The sequence below is a fragment of the Stegodyphus dumicola genome, chromosome 1 (genome assembly GCF_044657685.1).
Source record: "Stegodyphus dumicola isolate Sdum_Otavi_A_Nest chromosome 1, ASM4465768v1".
NCBI classification, from domain to species: domain Eukaryota; kingdom Metazoa; phylum Arthropoda; class Arachnida; order Araneae; family Eresidae; genus Stegodyphus; species Stegodyphus dumicola.
Window position 1 is genome coordinate 294,273,913 of NC_140768.1, and position 20,768 is coordinate 294,294,680.

At 33.6% G+C, this 20,768-nt stretch overlaps 1 protein-coding gene across 2 annotated transcripts in view; it reads right to left on the reverse strand.

Annotated features, from left to right (window-relative positions):
- The window catches only part of LOC118190364 (protein diaphanous-like), an 89,578-nt gene that overhangs the window by 65,429 nt on the left and 3,381 nt on the right, over positions 1 to 20,768 (reverse strand). For both annotated transcript variants that reach the window (XM_035361069.2, XM_035361070.2), the window contains exons 2-3: positions 19,716 to 19,754; positions 1,934 to 2,104 (exon numbers count right to left, since the gene is read on the reverse strand). In XM_035361069.2, coding sequence (XP_035216960.1) covers positions 1,934 to 2,104; positions 19,716 to 19,748 — 204 coding nt within the window. In that variant the 5' untranslated portion in view covers positions 19,749 to 19,754. The remainder of the gene's footprint in view (positions 1 to 1,933; positions 2,105 to 19,715; positions 19,755 to 20,768) is intronic.

Below are 20,768 nucleotides of genomic sequence, written 5' to 3' on the forward strand. Positions count from 1 at the left end.
ATTGCTTGTTGACTTCTTTTCTTCTTATAATATTCTATCACTTAAAATTCACTGTTTTTAGAAATGAACATCGGGCTCAATGCCCAGTAGGTGGTTTCTTTTTTTGATGACAAAAATTATGCGTGCATTTATTGCAGCAACATTCAACATGGAAAAAAAAAAAAAAGCTGTAGGCCAATGACTTGTTTTTATAGCTGTTGAATACGTTACAGCCATTTCATCCACGACATCCACAATTTATATTTTTAGCAAAAATTCTAACATTTCCATGGAATTTCATTTTACTTCATTTTTTTACATTATTTCCTATAATATAGCCACTTTCATTTGAATCAGAAAGATCGACCCCTACATCAGATTCTATCTCAGGTGAAGATTCGTGCTCATTGTAAATTTCTTCATCATCCACCTCTTCATTATCGGAAAATAACAAAGACAAGACCTGCTCAAGACTTTATTCACCCGAAGAAACAGTGTTAAGTAAATTTCTTAAATGTCACATTTCTTCTTCATAACTTCGAAAACACGTCATAATGAGAGTATGATTTCAGTTCTACCAGCATTCAGAATTGTAACAGTAATGCTCGCACTGGGTGTGACATACCCTGGAGTGGAGATTTACAAGATATCTATTTTCAGAACTCTTTCCCTTATTTTTCTCTTCCAAGGCAACTATAAACTACCTTGGGGGCAACTATAAAAAAAATCACCCATTTAAAAAAAAAAAAAAAAAAAAAAAGGTTGAAGAGAAACAGCAAAAAAACAAAGGGGGTGGGTATGACATACCCAGCGAGATCAAACCCGGGTTAAATATACACTAGAGAGTGGCATCATGAACAATAACACCGCACTAACTGATGTAGGCCAACATCACATTTTCAGTTTTAAGTAATTGTGGGGACAGGGGAAGGATCAGCACAACACATTTTAGTGCATGATGCAATCTCTGCTGGTCCTAAATTCTAAGAACTTTGCTGCCCCTAAATTCTACTACACACTGCCTCTCTTAAATTCTAAAAATTTAGGCTTCCCCTAATTTTTGCTGCTTGGTGCTCCTCAAAATTCTAAAATTTTTGCCACTGCTAAATTCGGACACCTGGCTATGGCTATACCAGTTGTACCTGCTCTGGGGGGGGGGGCACACCAATTGCTCCTACCTGTGGGGAATTAGCATTTTGCATTTTTCTATCTGTCCTAAACAATAAGAATCAATGCTGACACATCTTAGTATCATCTAAGCACACTTAAACTGATGTTCTAAAATCTGGAAATTTTTAAATCTGCTGAATTGCTGAATTCCTAACAAGTCTGGATCTTGGAGTTTGTGTTATATAAAATCTACCAGGTTCTCACATAGCCAAAGAAATGAAATACTTTATTCAAGCAAAAAAGCATTAAAATTAAGATGATAATGTGAACAAAACTTGGTACTTGGTTGATTATCCATCCTTCCATGAAAAGTTGGCAACTCATTTGTAATTTTGTAAATTGGCCAAAAAAAAAAAATTGTTTGGCTTTTAGGTACTTTTCTGTTCATAGATAATGATACAGAAAAACATTTTATAAGAATTTTACTTGAAAATAAGCAAAACTCTATATGGCCAATATTTACATTTTACAACCATATTTTCCTTTGTCTAACACTAAATGAAACAAAAAGCTGTTGAAAAGAAACAATTGTGTATGCTATAAATGCTTATCCGGGTTGGAACTCATTTATATTATTATACACCAAAAAGTCCTCACCAAGTGTTTTATGGCAGTTTTACCAAATGTTGAAATTGGGGGCATGGATAATCAGAAAGTCCCATAAACTTTAAAATAAATAATGATTTTTAATGTGTAAATTAAATTAGAAATTTTATGAAAGCACATTAATTTCCATATGTCAAATGATAAGCAAAAAATAAATTAATAAATAACGATTTCTTACCAACATGGACTCAAACTGAATGTTAATTTGTTCATCTGTCAGAGATTTTAAATTATTTTCTGCATCATTCTGAACTTGGTCAGTAAAATCATCTGACTGAGGTCTCTGATTATGTACCCATTTTCCTTTGTCTTTTCTTGATGCTTTCCCAAGTCCACCAAACATTTCAAGCTATAATTGCAAAGAAAGGTTTAGGGAAAAAGAAAACTGCTTTACTCTTGTATAACCTAAATTCTTTAATAAATTACAAATATTTTAATACTCACTGTATACACTGTTAATTTTTGTAATTTCACAATTTTTAATGTTAGCTTACATAACAAAAACCAGAATACTAAGGCAGATTAATTAGTATATTCTACAGTCACTGAAGCAATTAATTTATATTTCTTTTCCTGCTGATGAATCTTAGATTCCTTCTAGTTATAAACCAAGAAAATTTCAAAAGCATAAAAGCTGCAAAGTCACAAAATTTAGAAGCTACAAAATCCTGAAATCATATAAGAAAGGGGGTTATATTAATCATATAACTACGCTGAATAAATATGTTTTTTTATTATTATTATTTTGAATTTCTTTCAGGTTATCATAATTTTCCAATTTTAAGAAATTTTATTGGGCATAAATTTTCTTGAAAACAACAGCTTTTGACTAAAATCTGTCATTTAGCCATAAATAACTTTAAATATAAATGATAAGTATTTCTGATTTTTGATATTCAATGTCAAAAGAATGCACTTGCAAGAGATTCACATCAAAATAGTTTGTGGGTAATCTTTAACTTAAAAAGTTTTTGACAACTATGGCGCTAGGTAAAACTAAAGTACATTCAAGAGCCCACTTGCCAGTCAATACTTCATTGGTAATTACAATTGATGATCTTGCTGGATTAAGAAATTAATCTAATAATGATGTCCAACTTTAGAGAGTAATCTATGATGAGAATATAGGTTCAATGACTGATGACAACATGGGTGATTCGAATGAAGACCTGGAGGTCAATCGTTGCAAGCCCTATTAAAAACAGAAATACGAGTGCTGGGCAAATAGAAGGATAACAACATAACTTTGAAATATTAAAGACTGAAGATGAAAGGAGAAAAGCAAAATGTTTTGTGGATGTTGAAATGGCAAACTGCGAAGATAATAGAAGATTCTTCTTTTGCAACTGATAAAGCCTCAAAAAATATTCAAGAAGCTCGACACTCAGCCAAATTGTCACAACAAATGGAACAAATTTTATGACTTCCAAAGTTAAAATTTCCAAATGCAAATGTAGAAGAAACCTTTCAAATAAATAAAATAATAAAAATACCAGATGTAAATAGGGGGAAAATTGATAGCAGAAATATTGGAAGCTGTTCTAATTTTTAAGGAAAATAAAAACTTATAATATTAGATAGAAAACATAGCATTTTAAACCAAGAAATAACTTTATTGTCTGCAAAGCTTTTATTTCAGTATAAGTAACCAGATATTAAAAGTTCAAAGAAGTACCAGATATTAAAATAAGTCTGAGAGAACATGCTTTAAGAGTTCTAATTTAGGTACTCAAGGATTTCAGCATTGCAATTGTACCTTAAATCGATGCAAATATAAAAAGTCAAAAATTCTTTGCAACTCCAAATGCCACAGAAGTTCTTCCTACCAATATAAAGAATTGGTTAAAAAATATTCTTATGTGCATACACATTCGTAATAGATTGAATGCACACAGAACTGATGATAGCTTAATAAAATTTATTTTACCAGAAGATACACATTACAGTTCTGGAACTTTACATAATTTTACTCATACAGCACTTCTCTGTATCACAGAGTTCAATCAGTAGTTACACTTCAAATTACAGTCAAAAGTCTTTAATCCAGACGTCCATAATCCGAAATGATCTATAATCCGGACCTCAAAGCTAGAAACTTTCTGCGCATGCGTAAACACATAAAGCGTCTACGCATGTGCATATAACCTTTACGAATGCGCGTTTAATGTATAATGGACGGTATAAGCTAAGCTAAAATTATCTAATTATCTATTTCAGTTAATGTTGCAGATTGCGTTGTTCCTAATCTTCAAATTGGATCTGGCTTATTATTTTTTGCAGACAGTTAGAGCAATTTTATAAAAACAAGCTTGAACTTTCGATTATGTCAAAAAGAATTTCCGATTCTGGAGCTGCCAAAGGATCTACAAAGCGAAAGCATGCTTCGATGACCATCACACAAAAAGTGGAATTGCTGCAAAAAATGGATAAAGGCATATCCTTTATTTCTCTAACCATTCCGAAATCTGTTTATCAATTTCACGCTGCTCTGCGGGGGGACGTTGTGGTGCGCAATGAACTGGAAGTTAATCTGTCAGCACTATTCTTATCTCCTTATCTTCAGGTCAGATGTTTTTATTTTATTCGGCTTATAATTCCTCACTAAATGTAGTATTTCATCTCGATGTACTCTGTCTTTGATATGATTTAAATCAAATTTCTCGTAATTATAAATATCACGAATACACATCAAATAGTTTTCTGGTTGCAATTTTCTAATTTCGACTATGCATAATGTATGCTTTACGCATGTGTGCGTTGAAAGAAATGTTTAATAAAGTAAACAAATAAATATTAAGCTTTTTTTTTTGTAAATTTTGATACCCTTTAGATCATAATTGCTCTTTATTTCATAAATTACGGTTTCATATTTTTAATTTTCTAATTTCTGCATGCCATCTTACCAGATTTAAATTGATGATCTATAATCCGGAATCGCCGAAGTCCCGATGAGTCCAGATTAAAGACTTTTGACTGTAGTAAATCCAAATCATGTCATTTACCTCAATGTTAAATAAAATAGACTTGCCCCTACAATTTTATTTTTTCAGCACAGCTTCATCTCTTTCAAACATTTCATGTTACATTATACAAAAAAAATACTAAAATTTCACTAATATGATTTAAATATATATATATATATAATTCAAAACAATATAATATTGTTATTTATAATTGAAGAAACTAACATTCCAATTTCCAGACAAGGCCACAGATTAGGTGGCTAGACAATGTGGAAAAGTGGTTAAATTCATTGATGTCTGTAGTGTCGCTTCAGTTCCGTCAAGTTTCTAATTAAATTTAGTTAAAGTGGAATGGCAACACCTTCTAGTCTCCGCAAAGAATGAAGTAAACAAACTTCGGTTTTCTGTCATGCGATTGAACGTGCATTTAAAATGTAAATAAATGTTATGAATAAGAATCTATAACTTCGTAAGGAATAAAATATTGGTTCCATTGGAGTCAGAGAAGTGTTATTTTTCTATATTTGCACACTAGACACTTCACTGGTGACCCGGATGTTATCGAATTCTACAATGGCTGATGAAGACGAAACCGAAATTAAAGCAACAACTGCATCTGTCGCCAAGGTAAGTGTTAAAGTTCCTCCTTTTTGGAAGCCAGATCCTAAAATATGGTTTATTCAACTAGAAGCACAATTTAGAAATGCAAAAATAAATGCAGATCAAACAAAATATGATTATGTTATAAGTTCCATTGAACCCGATATTTTGTCACAGGTATCTGATATTTTGCTAAGTCCACCACAAGATAATAAATATGAGGCAATTAAAAACAGACTAATTTCATTATATGCTGATTCAGAGACTCAAAAAACCCAAAAATTACTGAGTGAGTTAGAACTGGGTGATAAAAAGCCATCTCAATTACTGTGTGAGATGCGTAATTTGGCGAGCGATAAAGTAACAGATACTTTCCTAAAAACATTGTGGCTACAACGTTTACCCATTAATATGCGTAGCATTATATCTGTTAGTAGTGAAGATTTGTCAAAAGTGGCTACAATGGCCGATAAGATTTGGGAATTAAACCCTGTTACTCCCCAAATACCTGCTGCATCATCCATAACAGTAAAAACGGAAGTGATTGAAAGTTTACAAAAACATGTTAGTGAACTTAGCTTACAAGTTTCTGCTTTAAACAAGCAATGCCACAGTCGTCCCTATTGTAGTAACCGATCCAAATCACGAGATAGGAGTTACAGTGGTAACAGATCTAGTGATATTTGTTACTATCATAAAAAATTCGGTGATAAGTCATTTAAGTGTAAACAACCCTGCAACTACTCATCAACATCACAGACAAATAGTCCGGAAAACCAGCTCCCCGTCTCTCATTGGCGACGGAGGGGTGCAGCTGAGTCGTCTTTTCATCAGCGACAAAGAATCGGCTACCCAATTTCTAATAGATACCGGGGCAGAAATTTCTGTCATTCCTCCCTTGCCTGCAGATAAAAAAAAATCTCAAAATTAGAACTCTTTGCTGCAAATGGTACGAAAATTAAAACATATGGCCAAAAATTACTCAAGCTTGATCTTGGACTCAGACGATCATTCACATGGCCTTTTGTAATTGCGGAGGTAAACAAACCGATAATAGGCATGGATTTTCTTGCAAATTTTAACATTTTGGTAGATTCTAAAAATCGCAAGTTGATTGATGGTACTACATTCTTAACAACCAATGGAACTCCTTGTTTTCAAAATAACAATAATAATATTCCGATTTTAAATGCCGTAAATGATCCATATAAATGTATCATTAACGATTTTCCTGATTTATTAAAACTGAATGTAGTTAATAATAAAGTTAAAAATCATAACATCGAACATTATATCGAAACCAGAGGTCCACCAGTTTTCGCTAAAGCCAGGAGACTATCAGCTGAGAAACTCAAAGCGGCTAAAAAAGAGTTTGAATTTATGCTCCAAATGGGTTCATGCAGGCCATCCAAAAGTAACTGGTCGAGCCCACTACATCTCGCTATGAAGAAATCAGGTGATTGGAGACCTTGTGGAGACTATCGAGCGTTAAACAACGCCACGATTCCTGATAGATACCCTCTCCCATTTTTAACAGATTGCAGTTCCATTTTAGCTGGAAAAAAAGTTTTCTCATCCACAGACCTCATTAGAGCATACCAACAAATTCCAGTTTGCGAAGAAGATATACCGAAAACGTCCATTCTCACTCCCTTTGGCTTATTCGAGTTCCCATTCATGACGTTTGGCCTAGGAAATGCGGCCCAAACGTTCCAACGTTTCATGAACAGTGTGTTGAATGGACTAGAATTCATGGTTTGCTATTTGGATGACATTCTAATAGCCTCCCCAGATGAAGAAACTCATCGAAAACATATACGAGCAGTCCTCGAGAGACTAAACGAATATGTCCTGTGTATTAATGCGGCAAAGTGTAAATTTGGTCAAGCAAAACTTGCATTCCTGGGATACAAAGTGTCAGCTGAAGGACTTAAACCTCTTTCAACGAAAGTTGATGCCATAAAAAATTTCCCAGAACCAAAGTCATTTACTAGTTTAAGACGATTTTTAGGTATGGTGAATTTTTATCACAGATTCATACCAAATTGTGCGAAATTGCAACAACCGTTAACAACATTGCTCAGTGGTATTAAAAAGAACTGCAGAAAAGAAATAACCTGGACGGCAGAAACAAGAAACGCCTTCCAGATCTTAAAAGATGCACTTATTCATGCCACAAACTTAACTCACCCATCTGAAAAGGCTGAAATATCGCTAACAACTGATGCTTCCAATACTGCCATTGGAGCCGTTTTACATTAGATCGTGAATAATGAAAAGCAACCCTTATGTTTCTTTTCCCGAAATTTGACATCAGCACAACAAAAATATAGTGCCTACGACAGAGAACTCTTAGCCATCTATACAGCAGTAAAACATTTCAAATACATCTTAGAAGGGAGAACTTTTGCAATATACACGGATCACAAACCACTAACATTTGCCTTCCAACAAAATTTGGAAAAAGCTTCACCACGACAAGCTAGACAACTGTCATATATTGGCCAGTTCTCAACCGATATCCGATTCATACAAGGGCATGAAAATACCGTCACTGACGCTCTCTCTCGCATAGACACCATTTCTGTACCACCTGCAATAGACTTACAAACTATAGTAGACTGTCAAGAAGATGACGACTTGGAGATACTAAAAAACAACCCAAACTTAAAAATCTTACAGATCCCTATACCGGACAGCGACAAGAAAATTTACTGTGATACTTCTACAAATTATAATCGACCATACATCCCTGCAAAGTTTCAGCAGAAAATATTTTCTTCAATCCATAATTTATCTCATCCTGGAATAAGATCCATGATAAAATTGATAACACGACGTTTCATATGGCCCATAAAGACTGCCAACTATGGACTAGAGCATGTTTATCTTGCCAAAGATCTAAAGTTCACAGACATACACATTCATCTTTGGGAGAATTCAAAGTACCTCCACACAGATTCCAGCATTTAAACATAGAGCTGGTGGGTCCACTACCTCCTTGCAAAGGATTCAAATATCTTCTAACCATCATCGATCGTTATACACAATGGATCGAAGCGGTACCGTTAGAAGATCAATCAGCAGAATCTATTGCTGAAGCTTTGATTTATACTTGGTTTTCACGCTTTGGAATTCCGAATCACATAACATCTGACCAAGGTCGGCAATTTGATAGCCAACTTTTTCAAGCTTTAGGAAAATATCTTGGTTTTCATACAAACACTACAACTGTGTACCATCCACAGGCAAATGGCCTGATCGAAAGACAACACCGAACTTTAAAAGCAAGTCTCAAATGTCATCTACTCGAATCAAAATCATGGCTGGAAGCATTGCCTTTCGTTCTTTTAGGCATAAGATCTGCCATCAAGGAAGACCTAGGTTGCTCATCCGCAGAACTTGTATACGGAACCCCTTTAGCATTACCCGGTGAATTCTTTTCAACAGTACCTCATATGAAACAGTCTGAATTTTCTCAAAACCTTCAGAAAATAATAAGAGCTATGAAGCCAAGTTCTACCACCACCCATGGAAATAGAACAGTCTTTGTTTCTAAACATCTTTCCAACTGTTCTCACGTATTCCTATACAACAACATTAATAATTCGTCGCTACAGCCTGTCTATCTTGGACCGTATCCTGTAAGAGCAAGAAAGGATAAGTACTTCGATATTGAAATCCAAGGAAAAGTTAAAAGAGTTTCAATAGACAGACTAAAGCCATGTTTCCTAGTGCAAGATTCTGATATTCCTTTCCAAAACTCCCATTCCAAGAAAGTGGAACTTGGGGAAACACCTGCACTCAAGAACACAGAAGAAAATTCAGAAACTCATCATGAAACCAAGACTACTAGAACTGGCAGACATGTGAAATTCCCCAGTCACTTTAAAGATTATCTTCCATAATCGCTGTCACAAGGAAGGGGGTGTGTAGTGTTGCTTCAGTTCCATCAAGTTTCTAATTAAATTTAGTTAAAGCGGAATGGCAAAACCTTCTAGTCTCCGCAAAGAATGAAGTAAACAAACTTCGGTTTTCTGTCACACGATTGAACGTGCATTTAAAATGTAAATAAATGTTATGAATAAGAATCTATAACTTCGTAAGGAATAAAATATTGGTTCCATTGGAGTCAGAGAAGTGTTATTTTTCTATATTTGCACACTAGACACTTCAATGTCAATAGATGGAGGACTGAGGCATTGGAGGGTCAAGATGGCAGAAACTGACTGAGACAAAATCGTAAATAAGAAAAATTACACAATAGTAGTTTGGCCACTGCACTGTACAGTACAAAACAGAATCTAACATAGACGCTAATTATCTGTATAATAAAAACGTTGTTATGATTTTTTATGAAACTAATGATAATTTTAATGAAACTATATGTAAAATTGAATTTTTCTGTATAATGTAACCTGAAAATCTAGAGTAAAGATGCTCTGCCAGAGAAACAAGAATACAGGGGCAAGTCTCTTAGCATGGATAAATGGCTATCTTGTTAATTTGGTGAGATATCGGGAAGCTGGCAAAAATTTTGGCGAGAAAATGTCAAAAGTCACCATTTTGGCCCAGTCCCTTTATCACCATAATAGGTATTGTAATTGAATAAATATAATTGATCACTATATTAGCTGTAACCTTAATTCAACCCTCATTTTGCCTTCCACTAATTTCAAGAAATAGAAAGTACTAGAAATACCGGTTAATCTTTGGATTATGGTAACTTGGCGATTTTTTGGCGACCAACCCTGCTACAGCAACCTGCTAGTTTTTCTTTGGACGCCATTTTGTTTTCACGACGTAAAGGACTTTTTTTTTTTTTTTTTTTTTTTTTTTTTAAATCAACCATTTTTTTTCAACAATCTGCTAGCGGAATTACGCTTATGCTAGAACTTTTATGAAACAAAAGTGCTTAATCATGACGAAGATTAGGTGCAAAATTGGGAAAAAGTGCAGAATCGCAAACTGCTTGCTGTGTTTTTAAGAATTGCATGTACACGGTAACCATGTACACGTCGACCTATTTTCACTTAAAAAAAATCCCAGAATTGCACAAAAATGGTATTGCGCACACTCTTGACTTTATCCATATACACTGCTAAAGTCCTAGCTAGTAACCTTTATCGCCTTACCAAAATGTAGCCAAACTACCTGTTACCATATTCCAAAGATTAGCCGAAATACCTCGACAGCTATGTAAACACTATACAGTCAAAAGTCGTTAATCCGGACTCGTCGGGACTTCGTCGATTCCAGATTATCGATTTTTCCGGATTATAGATCATCAGTTTAAATCTCGTAAGATGGCATGCAGAAATTCTAAAATTAAAAATATGAAACCGTAATTTATGAAATAAAGAACAATTATGATCTAAAGGGTATCAAAATTTGCAAAAAGAAAAAGCTTAATTTTTATTTGTTTACTTAAATAAACATTTCTTTCAATGTAAGTTGTTTAAGTTTTGTTTCGTTTCATGTGATAATACTTTCTCTTTAATTTTATTAAACAGACATAATTTCTTGTTCAGTTACAAAGTTCCGCTGTTCAAGTTCTATAATTGCTGTGTCAAGAACACGGACTAATTTGTCAATCGAAATATTTTCGTTTTCAATAACCTCTGTCACTTTTCTTCGCTATCCGAAGCGAATTATAATGATGAGGAACTTGTTTTAAATCATATCAAAGACGGAGCATATCGAGATGAAATACTACATTTGGTAAGGAATTATAAGCCAAATAAAATAAAAACATCTGATCTTTAATTATATGCCAAATAAAATAAAAACATCTGGGCTGAAGATAAGGATAGTGCTGACAGATCAACTTCCAATTCATAACGCCCCCCCCGAGCAGCCTGAAATTGATAAACAGATTTCGGATTTCAAAACATACTTTCGCTTTAGGTCCTTTACATATTAACAAATATATATCGGAAATTCTATTTGATATAATCGAAAGTTTAAGCTTACTTTTATAAAATTGCTCTTACAGTCTGCAAAAAATAATAAGCCGGATCCAATTCGAAAATTAAGGAACAACACAATCATCAACATTAACTGAAATAGATAATTAGATAATTTTAGCTTATACGTCCATTATACATAAAACGTGCACGCGAAAACGTATTCTGCACTTGCGCACACTCATATGCGCAGTCGTAAAAGGTCTTACGCGCACATGTAAACGCCTATGCGCAAGTGTCAACGCGGCGCATGCGCAGAAAGATTTTAGTTTTGAGGTCCGGATTATAGATCATTCCGAATTATGGGTGTCCGAATTAACGACTTTTGGCTGTATAAAGCCAGAAAGAGAATCTTCCCTCAGCTGCTGTTGTGCTGTTAGTTCAAAGCGATTTCTGAGTATTGAAAGCTTGACCTTTTAGATGCGATTTGCTTGCGCTGCATTTTAACGTTCTTAGCAGTCTGAAGTATAACTACTGATCGTACTGTGTGATACTGTGAACACTTATTTTGGATGCTACGCTGAGTCAATACACATAATCATTTAATAACTTAAATGATAATTCTAGAATGAATTAAGCATAATTTAATTCATAATAATACAAGATGTTAGAGTTATAATATCAAAGCGAACTCATTTTTTTGTTTCCCTTCTTTCTTGTTGCCAATCTACAGAAACTAAACTTCGTAACAACAAATATAAATGAAGAGGGAGCTGCTACATCACTCCTTCATCAGTAACAATATAGTTACGATGCACTCTAAAACTTTCAACAATAGCAAACATTTCAGTGTATATGCAATGTATATTAATCTGAAAAGGAGATATATGTATATAAATATAAAAAATATATGAAATGACAATAATGAATAGCATGTAATTAATCTTTGTAATGCGCTGGAAACCTCACATGTTTACCAGAGCATGTAGCTTTCTTATGACTGTCCAGCAAATCTGATTCTTGTTTTTCAGGTTGCTGATGAGCAGTTAGATTTTCATTGGCCAATGTTTGTGCACTATCTGATTGCTTATGATGTGGAGTGTTCACCTCAGTTAACAGCAAATATGCTGGTTTGGAACTACTCTTATATGCACCCTCAAGACGCCAAATTTCTCGCCAACCACGGTGCCATATTACTATCTAAATTTTTTGTCTACATTTTGAACTTTAAGCCTAAAATGTCCCCAAAAACACGGTTTTCGCACATGAAAAAAACAATCTTTTGAATACACAATTTAAGCTAAAAATCTAAAACAAAAACAAAAAATTTAGATAACAAAAACGTAAAGTTTCTTACCAAAAATATTTGACACGAATCCATGTACACAGCGATATATTTTAACTTAAAAAAAAGGAACAGCTTTAGTATAGCCCACCTTCAAAGTTTGGCGAATTTGGTTTGGCGCCAAAGCACATGAACTACGTTGTTTTGAAAAATGGTTGCCATCCAGATTTTCGACGAAACTCCGTGTTTAAAAAAATGGTGGCCATCTTGATTTCACCAGAAATCGTGGATAATAGAAATAAGTTTATGACTATTATACACGGTTTTAAGAGAAAGAAATATTAAGAAATGATTTATAAAAATGATTAAGGTTAAAAGGATGTAATTTTAAAAACAATACCGGAAACCTTTAGCTATTTCACCTTTAATAAATAATTTGGTGTGACGTCACAATGTATTCTCCATGCTACGCGTAATTTGTATTTTCTCTTTTAAAAAAATAATGAATTGTTTATTATTGTAAATTAACATCAAATTCTTTAAATTTACATTTCTGAGCTTAGGCGTAACTGAAAATAAGTATAATAAATTGTTTATATTTAAAATTATCATGATACAGTAAGCGAATTCTACCAGTTATTACAACGATAAAGAACGTCGCAGTCTCTCATACTTGTATTTCACACAGCTTCCATATTTTCAAAGATTTTTAAGCTTTAGCATTTATACAAATAAAAAAAAGTTTTTTTTAATTAATACTCTGGAACATATCAATTTTATCATATTTACAAATTAACGTTTTGCTACGTAACAACATAATCCCTTATATACCAGTATAATCCCTTATGTACCAGTAAGTAGACAAATTTCATTATTTTCTAAAAATTTTTAACTTCACATTAAGTAAAACAGGTTCTTAAATTTCTAAATCACATTATATTCTTTGTAGGCAGGCATACTAGAATTCTACACATAAATAAATAAAAAATTTAATTTCTCGCAATGAAAGAAAATATTATAAGGAAATAAATACTACAAATTAGGAACACTAAGCAATGCTTAACATACACACACACATACAGTGTCTCACAATAGTGATGGGACACTTGTGCTTTACAAAAGCCAATGCAGTGCGCAATGCCGAGGTCAATTTAATAAAAATACAATTGTTTAGAAATATCAATTTAATAAAAATACAATTGTTTAGAACGGAGCAAAAAATGGCTCACATAAGTGATGGGACACTTACTTTTCCATCAAATATTTATCCAAAAATTTTACTTTATAAAAGGTTTTAATATTTTGTTAGATTTCCTTTTACTTTTAAAACATGATTAAATCTTCTTGGGATGGATTCGACTAACTTTTTTGCGATTTCTGGAGTGATTTTACCCCATTCTTCTTGAAGCATCGATTTTAATTGTTGTTTTGAAGAAATGGTGTGTTTGCGAAATTCTTTCCTGGGTTTTCTCCACACCAAGATTTTACCGTCAGAATCAAATATATTAAATTTACTCTCATCAGCAAATATAACTTCATTCCAGTAATCAGAATTCTCATTTATGTTGGATTTTGCGAAAGCCAGTCTGAGGTTTCTATTCTTTTCACTCACGAAGAATGTTTTCCTGGCTGCTCTACCGTGATATCCAGCAAATCGAATTACTCTTCTAATAGTCTCAGGATTAACAATTACTCCATATAATGCTTGTAAATCAGCAGCAACTTTGGGAGCACTCATTCTTGGATTTTTTTTAATATTTCGAACGATAATTCTCTTTAGTCCATTGGATAGCTTTGATGGTCGGCCAGGTCTTCTTTATCCTGAATCATATGATTCTTTTTATATCGTTTAATGATATTAAAAGCTGTTGAATGACTCAGGTTAACGGTTTTAGCAGTTTCTCTAATAGAATTTCCACGTTCAATATGCAACTTAATAACTAATTTTCGAATTTCAGGGAAAGTTTCTTTTCGTTTAGCATTCATGGCTGCACAGAGATAAAAAACACAAATATTCCAAAACAAACTGGAGAGAAATACTGCAGACGATTGCGATAAATTATTGCCAATTGCTTTGAGTAAAAATAAAAACCCCAAAAAATATTTTTATTGCTTACTTCAGACGATTTTTGTTGCATAGTACGTAGTAGTATCTAATGGTGTCCCATCACTTATGTGAAACATTTTTTGCTCCGTTCTAAACAATTGTATTTTTATTAAATTAATATTTTGAGAAAATGTATGTGATGTAATAATTGTTACTAAATTTAAGTATGAAACACACCCACAAAAAATTTTTACATGTTTTTTTAATTTATTTTATTACAGTTTCCTTTTGTAAAGCACAAGTGTCCCATCACTTTTGTGAGACACTGTATTATCAAAGAACTCATATTATCAAGTGCGATTACGTTTGCAAACACTACGTATTATAATAATGAGGTAAAAGTTACTTATAGGGTCAAAGTTTACAGTTTTGCTACTGTTGAGTAGATCGTCGGGCTATCGATATATATCGTAAGTCGGAAAGCATTATAAACATATCAAAACCAAAACATTAAAATACAATTTAAATGAAAAATGATGTCTTAAATATAATTCACAATTAAAACAACAATACAAATTTAAAATACACAAACGATATGTTAAACATTGCATATAAAATACATTACATTACAGCTCGTCATCACACATTATCTCGTTTTCCTTTGTACACAACGAAATTCGCCCGAAAAACATCAAAGCTCGGTGTCCATGTACACATCCATCTATTTCCACCTTAAAAATATCAGAGAATTGCACAACCTCGGCAGTGCGCACTACATTGGCTCTGCCCATGTACACATCGATCTATTTTCACTTAAAAAAAATCCTATAATTGCACAAACTAGGCACCGCGCACTACATCGGCTTTGCCCATGTACACATCGATCTATTTTCACTTAAAAAAACATCCTAGGATTGCACAAACTAGGTACCGCGCACAACCTCGGCATTGCGCGCTGCATTGGCTTTGCCCATGTATATAGCGATCTCTTTTTACTTAAAAATCAGAAATTGAATAGACTCTGCATTGCTCATATACTAAAAATCTGCTTTCACTTAAAAGAAATCGGAGAATTGCAGAAATTCGCGCATAAGCAACTCCATTAATTCGCGTTGGAAAAAAAAAAAAAAAAGTTTCTAGAAAAATTGAGTTTACTACAGGCGAATCAAGATCCTAGCCTAATTGATTTCTCAGCCGTACATTTCTTGCAAATACTACCATTCGATGACTTTTCTGACTAACTAACCAGCATGGTATCTTAAATTTTTCACAGAAAACGTTATCCTTCAATAATCGATAATCCATCAAAAATCCTCTAAAACGTTCATACTCTATTGTTAATTCATACATAAAATATCTGTTTCCAAAATTTTACGCTTGTTTGAAAACTCCCACCTTAAATTTTCCTTTATAATCTCCTGATATTTAATTACAACATCACTAACAGCAGTTTTAGAGCAAGCAATAACTAAACGCAAAAATATCACCTCAAGTAGCCAAAAATATATATACAAAATAGTATTCACGGTATCTGAGCGTTAAACAATCGCCAATAACAGTGTTACGAATTGTGTATTTAGATATTAATTTTAGTAGAATTCTAATTTAAAATGCTGTATTTCCTCCTGCAACGCAGCGTGAGACAAATTTTAAGAGAAATCTATACCGGAAAAGTAAGAATACAAGGCACGTGCATTAAACTTTGAGTAAACGGATATGTCGGTAATTTGTATTGAAATTGAATAAATGTAACTGACTACTAAATTAGCTGTAACCGTAATTCCATCCTCTTGTTTACATTGCGTTGGGTTACCAGATCATATCATTTATCGCCGCTCTTGGTGATATTTTTTTTTTGTTTAAAATTCCAGGTGGGCTATACTAAAGCTGTGCCAAAAAAAATCTAGGAATTGCACAATGTAGGCAGCAAAACAATCTACAAACTACGCACACCTCGCTTTAATAAATTAACATAACAAAATTAATTTCAAAGAATACCAAGTACACAGCATTCTGTTTCAACATTAATAAATATCTACTAATTGCAGAATCTAGGCACTATGCATTAATCAACAAAATTAATTAAAATAATTAAAATAAATTTCAAACAATTAAAAAAAACAATAATGACAGAAATTCATACTAAAAAAACAATGAACGTAACATTCTACAAAATAAGAACAAGAATGAAATAAAATGCACTTACCATGAATTAATTCTTTTTCGAACAGCAGAAATACTAATTTCATGCCACCATGTAATCACTATCGTACTTACATGACAGCCGGACACTATATCCAGAAAATTCATACTTTGGTTCACAAATAAATGTTGAAAACCTTCTTTTCCTAAATCCTTGTAAGATTTCCAGCCATGCAAAAAAATAGTTGTACAAGGCTCAATCCACTCTTTAATACACTGCATCAGCATTTCCTTACTTCTATCATGCACAGCCACTACAAATAATCTTCCAGACCCTCCTGCAACCCCGTCTCTCATTGCAACATAGGCCATTCCAAAACACGCACGAACAAGGAATTAAAACATTCCAGCAAAAGTGTATTCAACATCTAAAGGGTTGCCATACAACACATAATCATGCCAAAAACCAGCACAGAACACATATCGCCACATTTGGTGATCTTAGGGCGCATATAAGAGTAGAAACGCTGGTTTTAATCTGTCTATAGATATATTGACATCTCTGCGTTTGATGATCACAATAAAATACTTGTCGTATCTCTTAACAACTGGAAAGAGTCCATCATCAAGAGATTTTAATGGTTTTCAAATTCTATCAATGCGTATGAAAACATGATACAAGTCGTTATGGACAAAAACTTTGAGAAGGATTTCGGCGAGTTTCTTTTAACACTTCCACTTGTTTCTGTAGTTCTTTAGCAAACATCTTGGTATACAAGATATCTTGTGGTTTGTTGAAAAATTCTCCAGGTAACCTGATACATTTTCCATAAAACATCTGTGCAATGGTGTAATTTGTATCACCACGCAGAGCCAATCTTAACACTAACACAGCTGTTGACAATAGAATTGTGTGCTCTGATTGCAGCCTTTAAAGTTCGGTGGATCTTTTCAATTTTTCCATTACATTGGGGATGATATGCCATTGTTGTGCATACTTTAAATCTCCAAATAACACCAATGTTTTGAAAAGTTCAGATCGAAACTTATTACCTTGATCAGTGATTACACGGTATGGCATTCCAAAGACTGAAATCCAGTGATAAATTCTCGAGCTACTGTTTCATCATTCATTTGCTCAGGAATAACTTCTAACATGTGAATCAATCAATGCATTTTAGGCATTGTGTTTTCCCTTCACAAGTAGGAAACAGGGTTATAATATCAATGGGACTAATACTGAATCTATCACCTACTCCTTTAAAAGTGGCAATTTGTGCACACATATGTGTGGAAATTTTTTTTTTTTTTTTTTTTTTTTTTTTTACAATGGATACAAGTTTTGCCTACTGGGTTATATCCTTTCAAATGTTTAGCTAAATAAATCTGGAAGTATTTGTTTAAATGTAGACTTCACACCAAGGTGAGCTAAGCTGTGAAATTTTGCAAGTATGTGCTTCCAAAAATCTTGAGGTATAAATGGACAAATTTTTGCTATTGAAATACCACACCAAAGTAGTTTACCAGTGTCCAAAGGATACGACTTAAAATGTAAAGATAGTTTTGAGCATAGCTCGTTGAGATCTTTATTATTGATTTGTGCATCCGCAATTTTATCATAATCTTTTTCTTTTCTGCCAATGTGATATATATCTGTTGAAAACTCCGAGATATATTGTTAATGACGAACCTGTCTAAATAAGGCCTTCTCTGTCTTTTTTTTTTTTTTTTTTTTTTTTTTTTTTTTATGAAAAGCCAACATCAATGTTTTATGGTCAGTGTAAATTAACTGCCTCCTTCTAGAATGTGGCTGAATTGTTTGATCAAGAGGTATACTCCTAAGAGTTCCTATCATAAGTGCTATATCCTTTTTGAGGACAGTTAACTTTTTGGGAAAGAAAGCTATGGGTTTCCAATTGCCTTCTTCCCACTGTTGCAGTTCAGATCCAACTGCATAGTTCGAAGCATCATTGAACAGAGCTAATGATGAGTCAGGATTAGGAAAACAATGCAGCATTTGCCAGATCTTTTTTTTTTTTTTTTTTTTTTTTTTTTTGCATTGGTCAAATTTTTCTTTTGCTTCCTCGGTCCATGGTATTTTGCTTTTATCTTTTTTTCTTCCCACCTTTTAAATACTCATGGAGGATTGACTGATTTTTGGCAGCATCCTTGATACATCACCTATAGAATTTAATTAGACTAAGAAAAGTACGCAATTCGTGAATGGTTTTAGGTAATCTATAACTCAAGATAATATTTACTTTTTTAGGAAGAGGTTTCGAGACTTTCCTAAATTCACAATAATAAAAGATGACATTAGAGTTACAATATCAAGGGGAACTCATTTCTGTTTCATTCTTTCTTGTTGGCAATCTACAGAAACTAAACTTTGCAACAATAAAGATAATATTAAAGGGAACTGCTATACACCTGTATGAGTATTTCTGCAAACAATTTCAGAACTTTCAGAAGTGTTTCTTTTGATAAAATAAATTTTATCAACCTCTCATCATATGTATTTGTATTTAATCTCTTATGAACCACATAGCATCACAATACCAAATAAACCACGTTACTGTATTAATTTAAAAGTCAAACAACAAAAATCGGCATTATATTTTTGTTGTTTGATTTCTAAATTAATCTTTGTTCAGTATGTTATTTTAAACTAAATTAGCATTCTGATATGTTTAAACATAAGGTCATATCTTGAATTCAACTATAGAAAGTTTCTCTTTTTGTAGTGGATAAGTAATTAATTCATTACACTGAGCAGTTAGGCCTGGCATGTTTTACACAATGTAATAATTCAACTAATAATAATAAATCTTAATAACTTAACATGATTAAGATAAAATAACACACCGAACAAAGATATATGTGAAAGCGACAAATGAACACAGAAGACAAAACAATAAAAATATGCAATGAAGATCATATAATAAATTCTATATACAACTACTTTGTATTATATTCTACTTTCACACAAATATACAAAATAAAATGCATAGGTTTACCAAATTCCCACTTCTCTTGTCCTTTGCTGACATGTTTGCCTGGAAGAAGAAGAAAAAATTCAGATTAAATCTATGAAATCAGCAGCCAGTTAAAATTAAACAAATAAAAAATATATTATTAGGTAAATTGAAATAGTGAAAACTATGTATTATTTGCTTTTCTTTAGCTTATGTCGATGTACATACAAGGGTTGGAACTTTAATAGTGGCAACACAGCTGAAAAAATGCTATGCAACAAAACCAAAGAATATCGCGTATACTACACATCAACTACATACCTACCTTACCTCTCAGCAAAAAGACTCGTCCTGCCTATGTCACGCGCATGCGGAGTGACAGGAAGAACGGATCCTTGTATTAGCTCGCGGTCTAAAGTAAGTGTTGTCAGGATGTTTTCAAAACCAGAACAACGATGTTGAATAAAAATTGAATGTGCCAGAGGTCATACAGCACGACAGTGTCATCAAGGGCTTCAAGAGGCTTGCAAGGAATCTGCATTGCCTTACAGAACTGTAGCAAGATGGGTGAAAGCATTCAATGAAGGACGCCAAAACGTGGCAGACATGCTGCGGCCAGGTCGTCCGAGTGTCAGCGATGCAGACACTCGGACGACACTGTTGCCGCACTAATGGACAGTGATCGCCGCCAAACGATTCGTCAGCTGGCCGGATAATCAGGATTAACGCATACGACTGTGCTGCACATTCTGAAGGAATGCCTGTCCATGAGAAAAATTGCTTCACGATGGGTTCCACATCAATTGATGGAAATGCAGAAATGGCTACGATGCGATGCTGCCCGAACCCACCTGGAGCACTATGAGCACGAAGGAGATGATTTTTTACGCCGTATCATTATGCTGGATGAGACTTGGGCCCGATCGTACCAGCCAGAACTGAAACGCCAATCAAACGAATGGCGTCATCACAGGTCACCACAACGTTCAAAATTTCGTGAGAACCCCAGCAATGTGAAAGTTATGGTGATTCTCATGTACGACTGTGATGGTGTCATCCTAACGCATACCGTTCAACCACAGCAGACCGTCACTG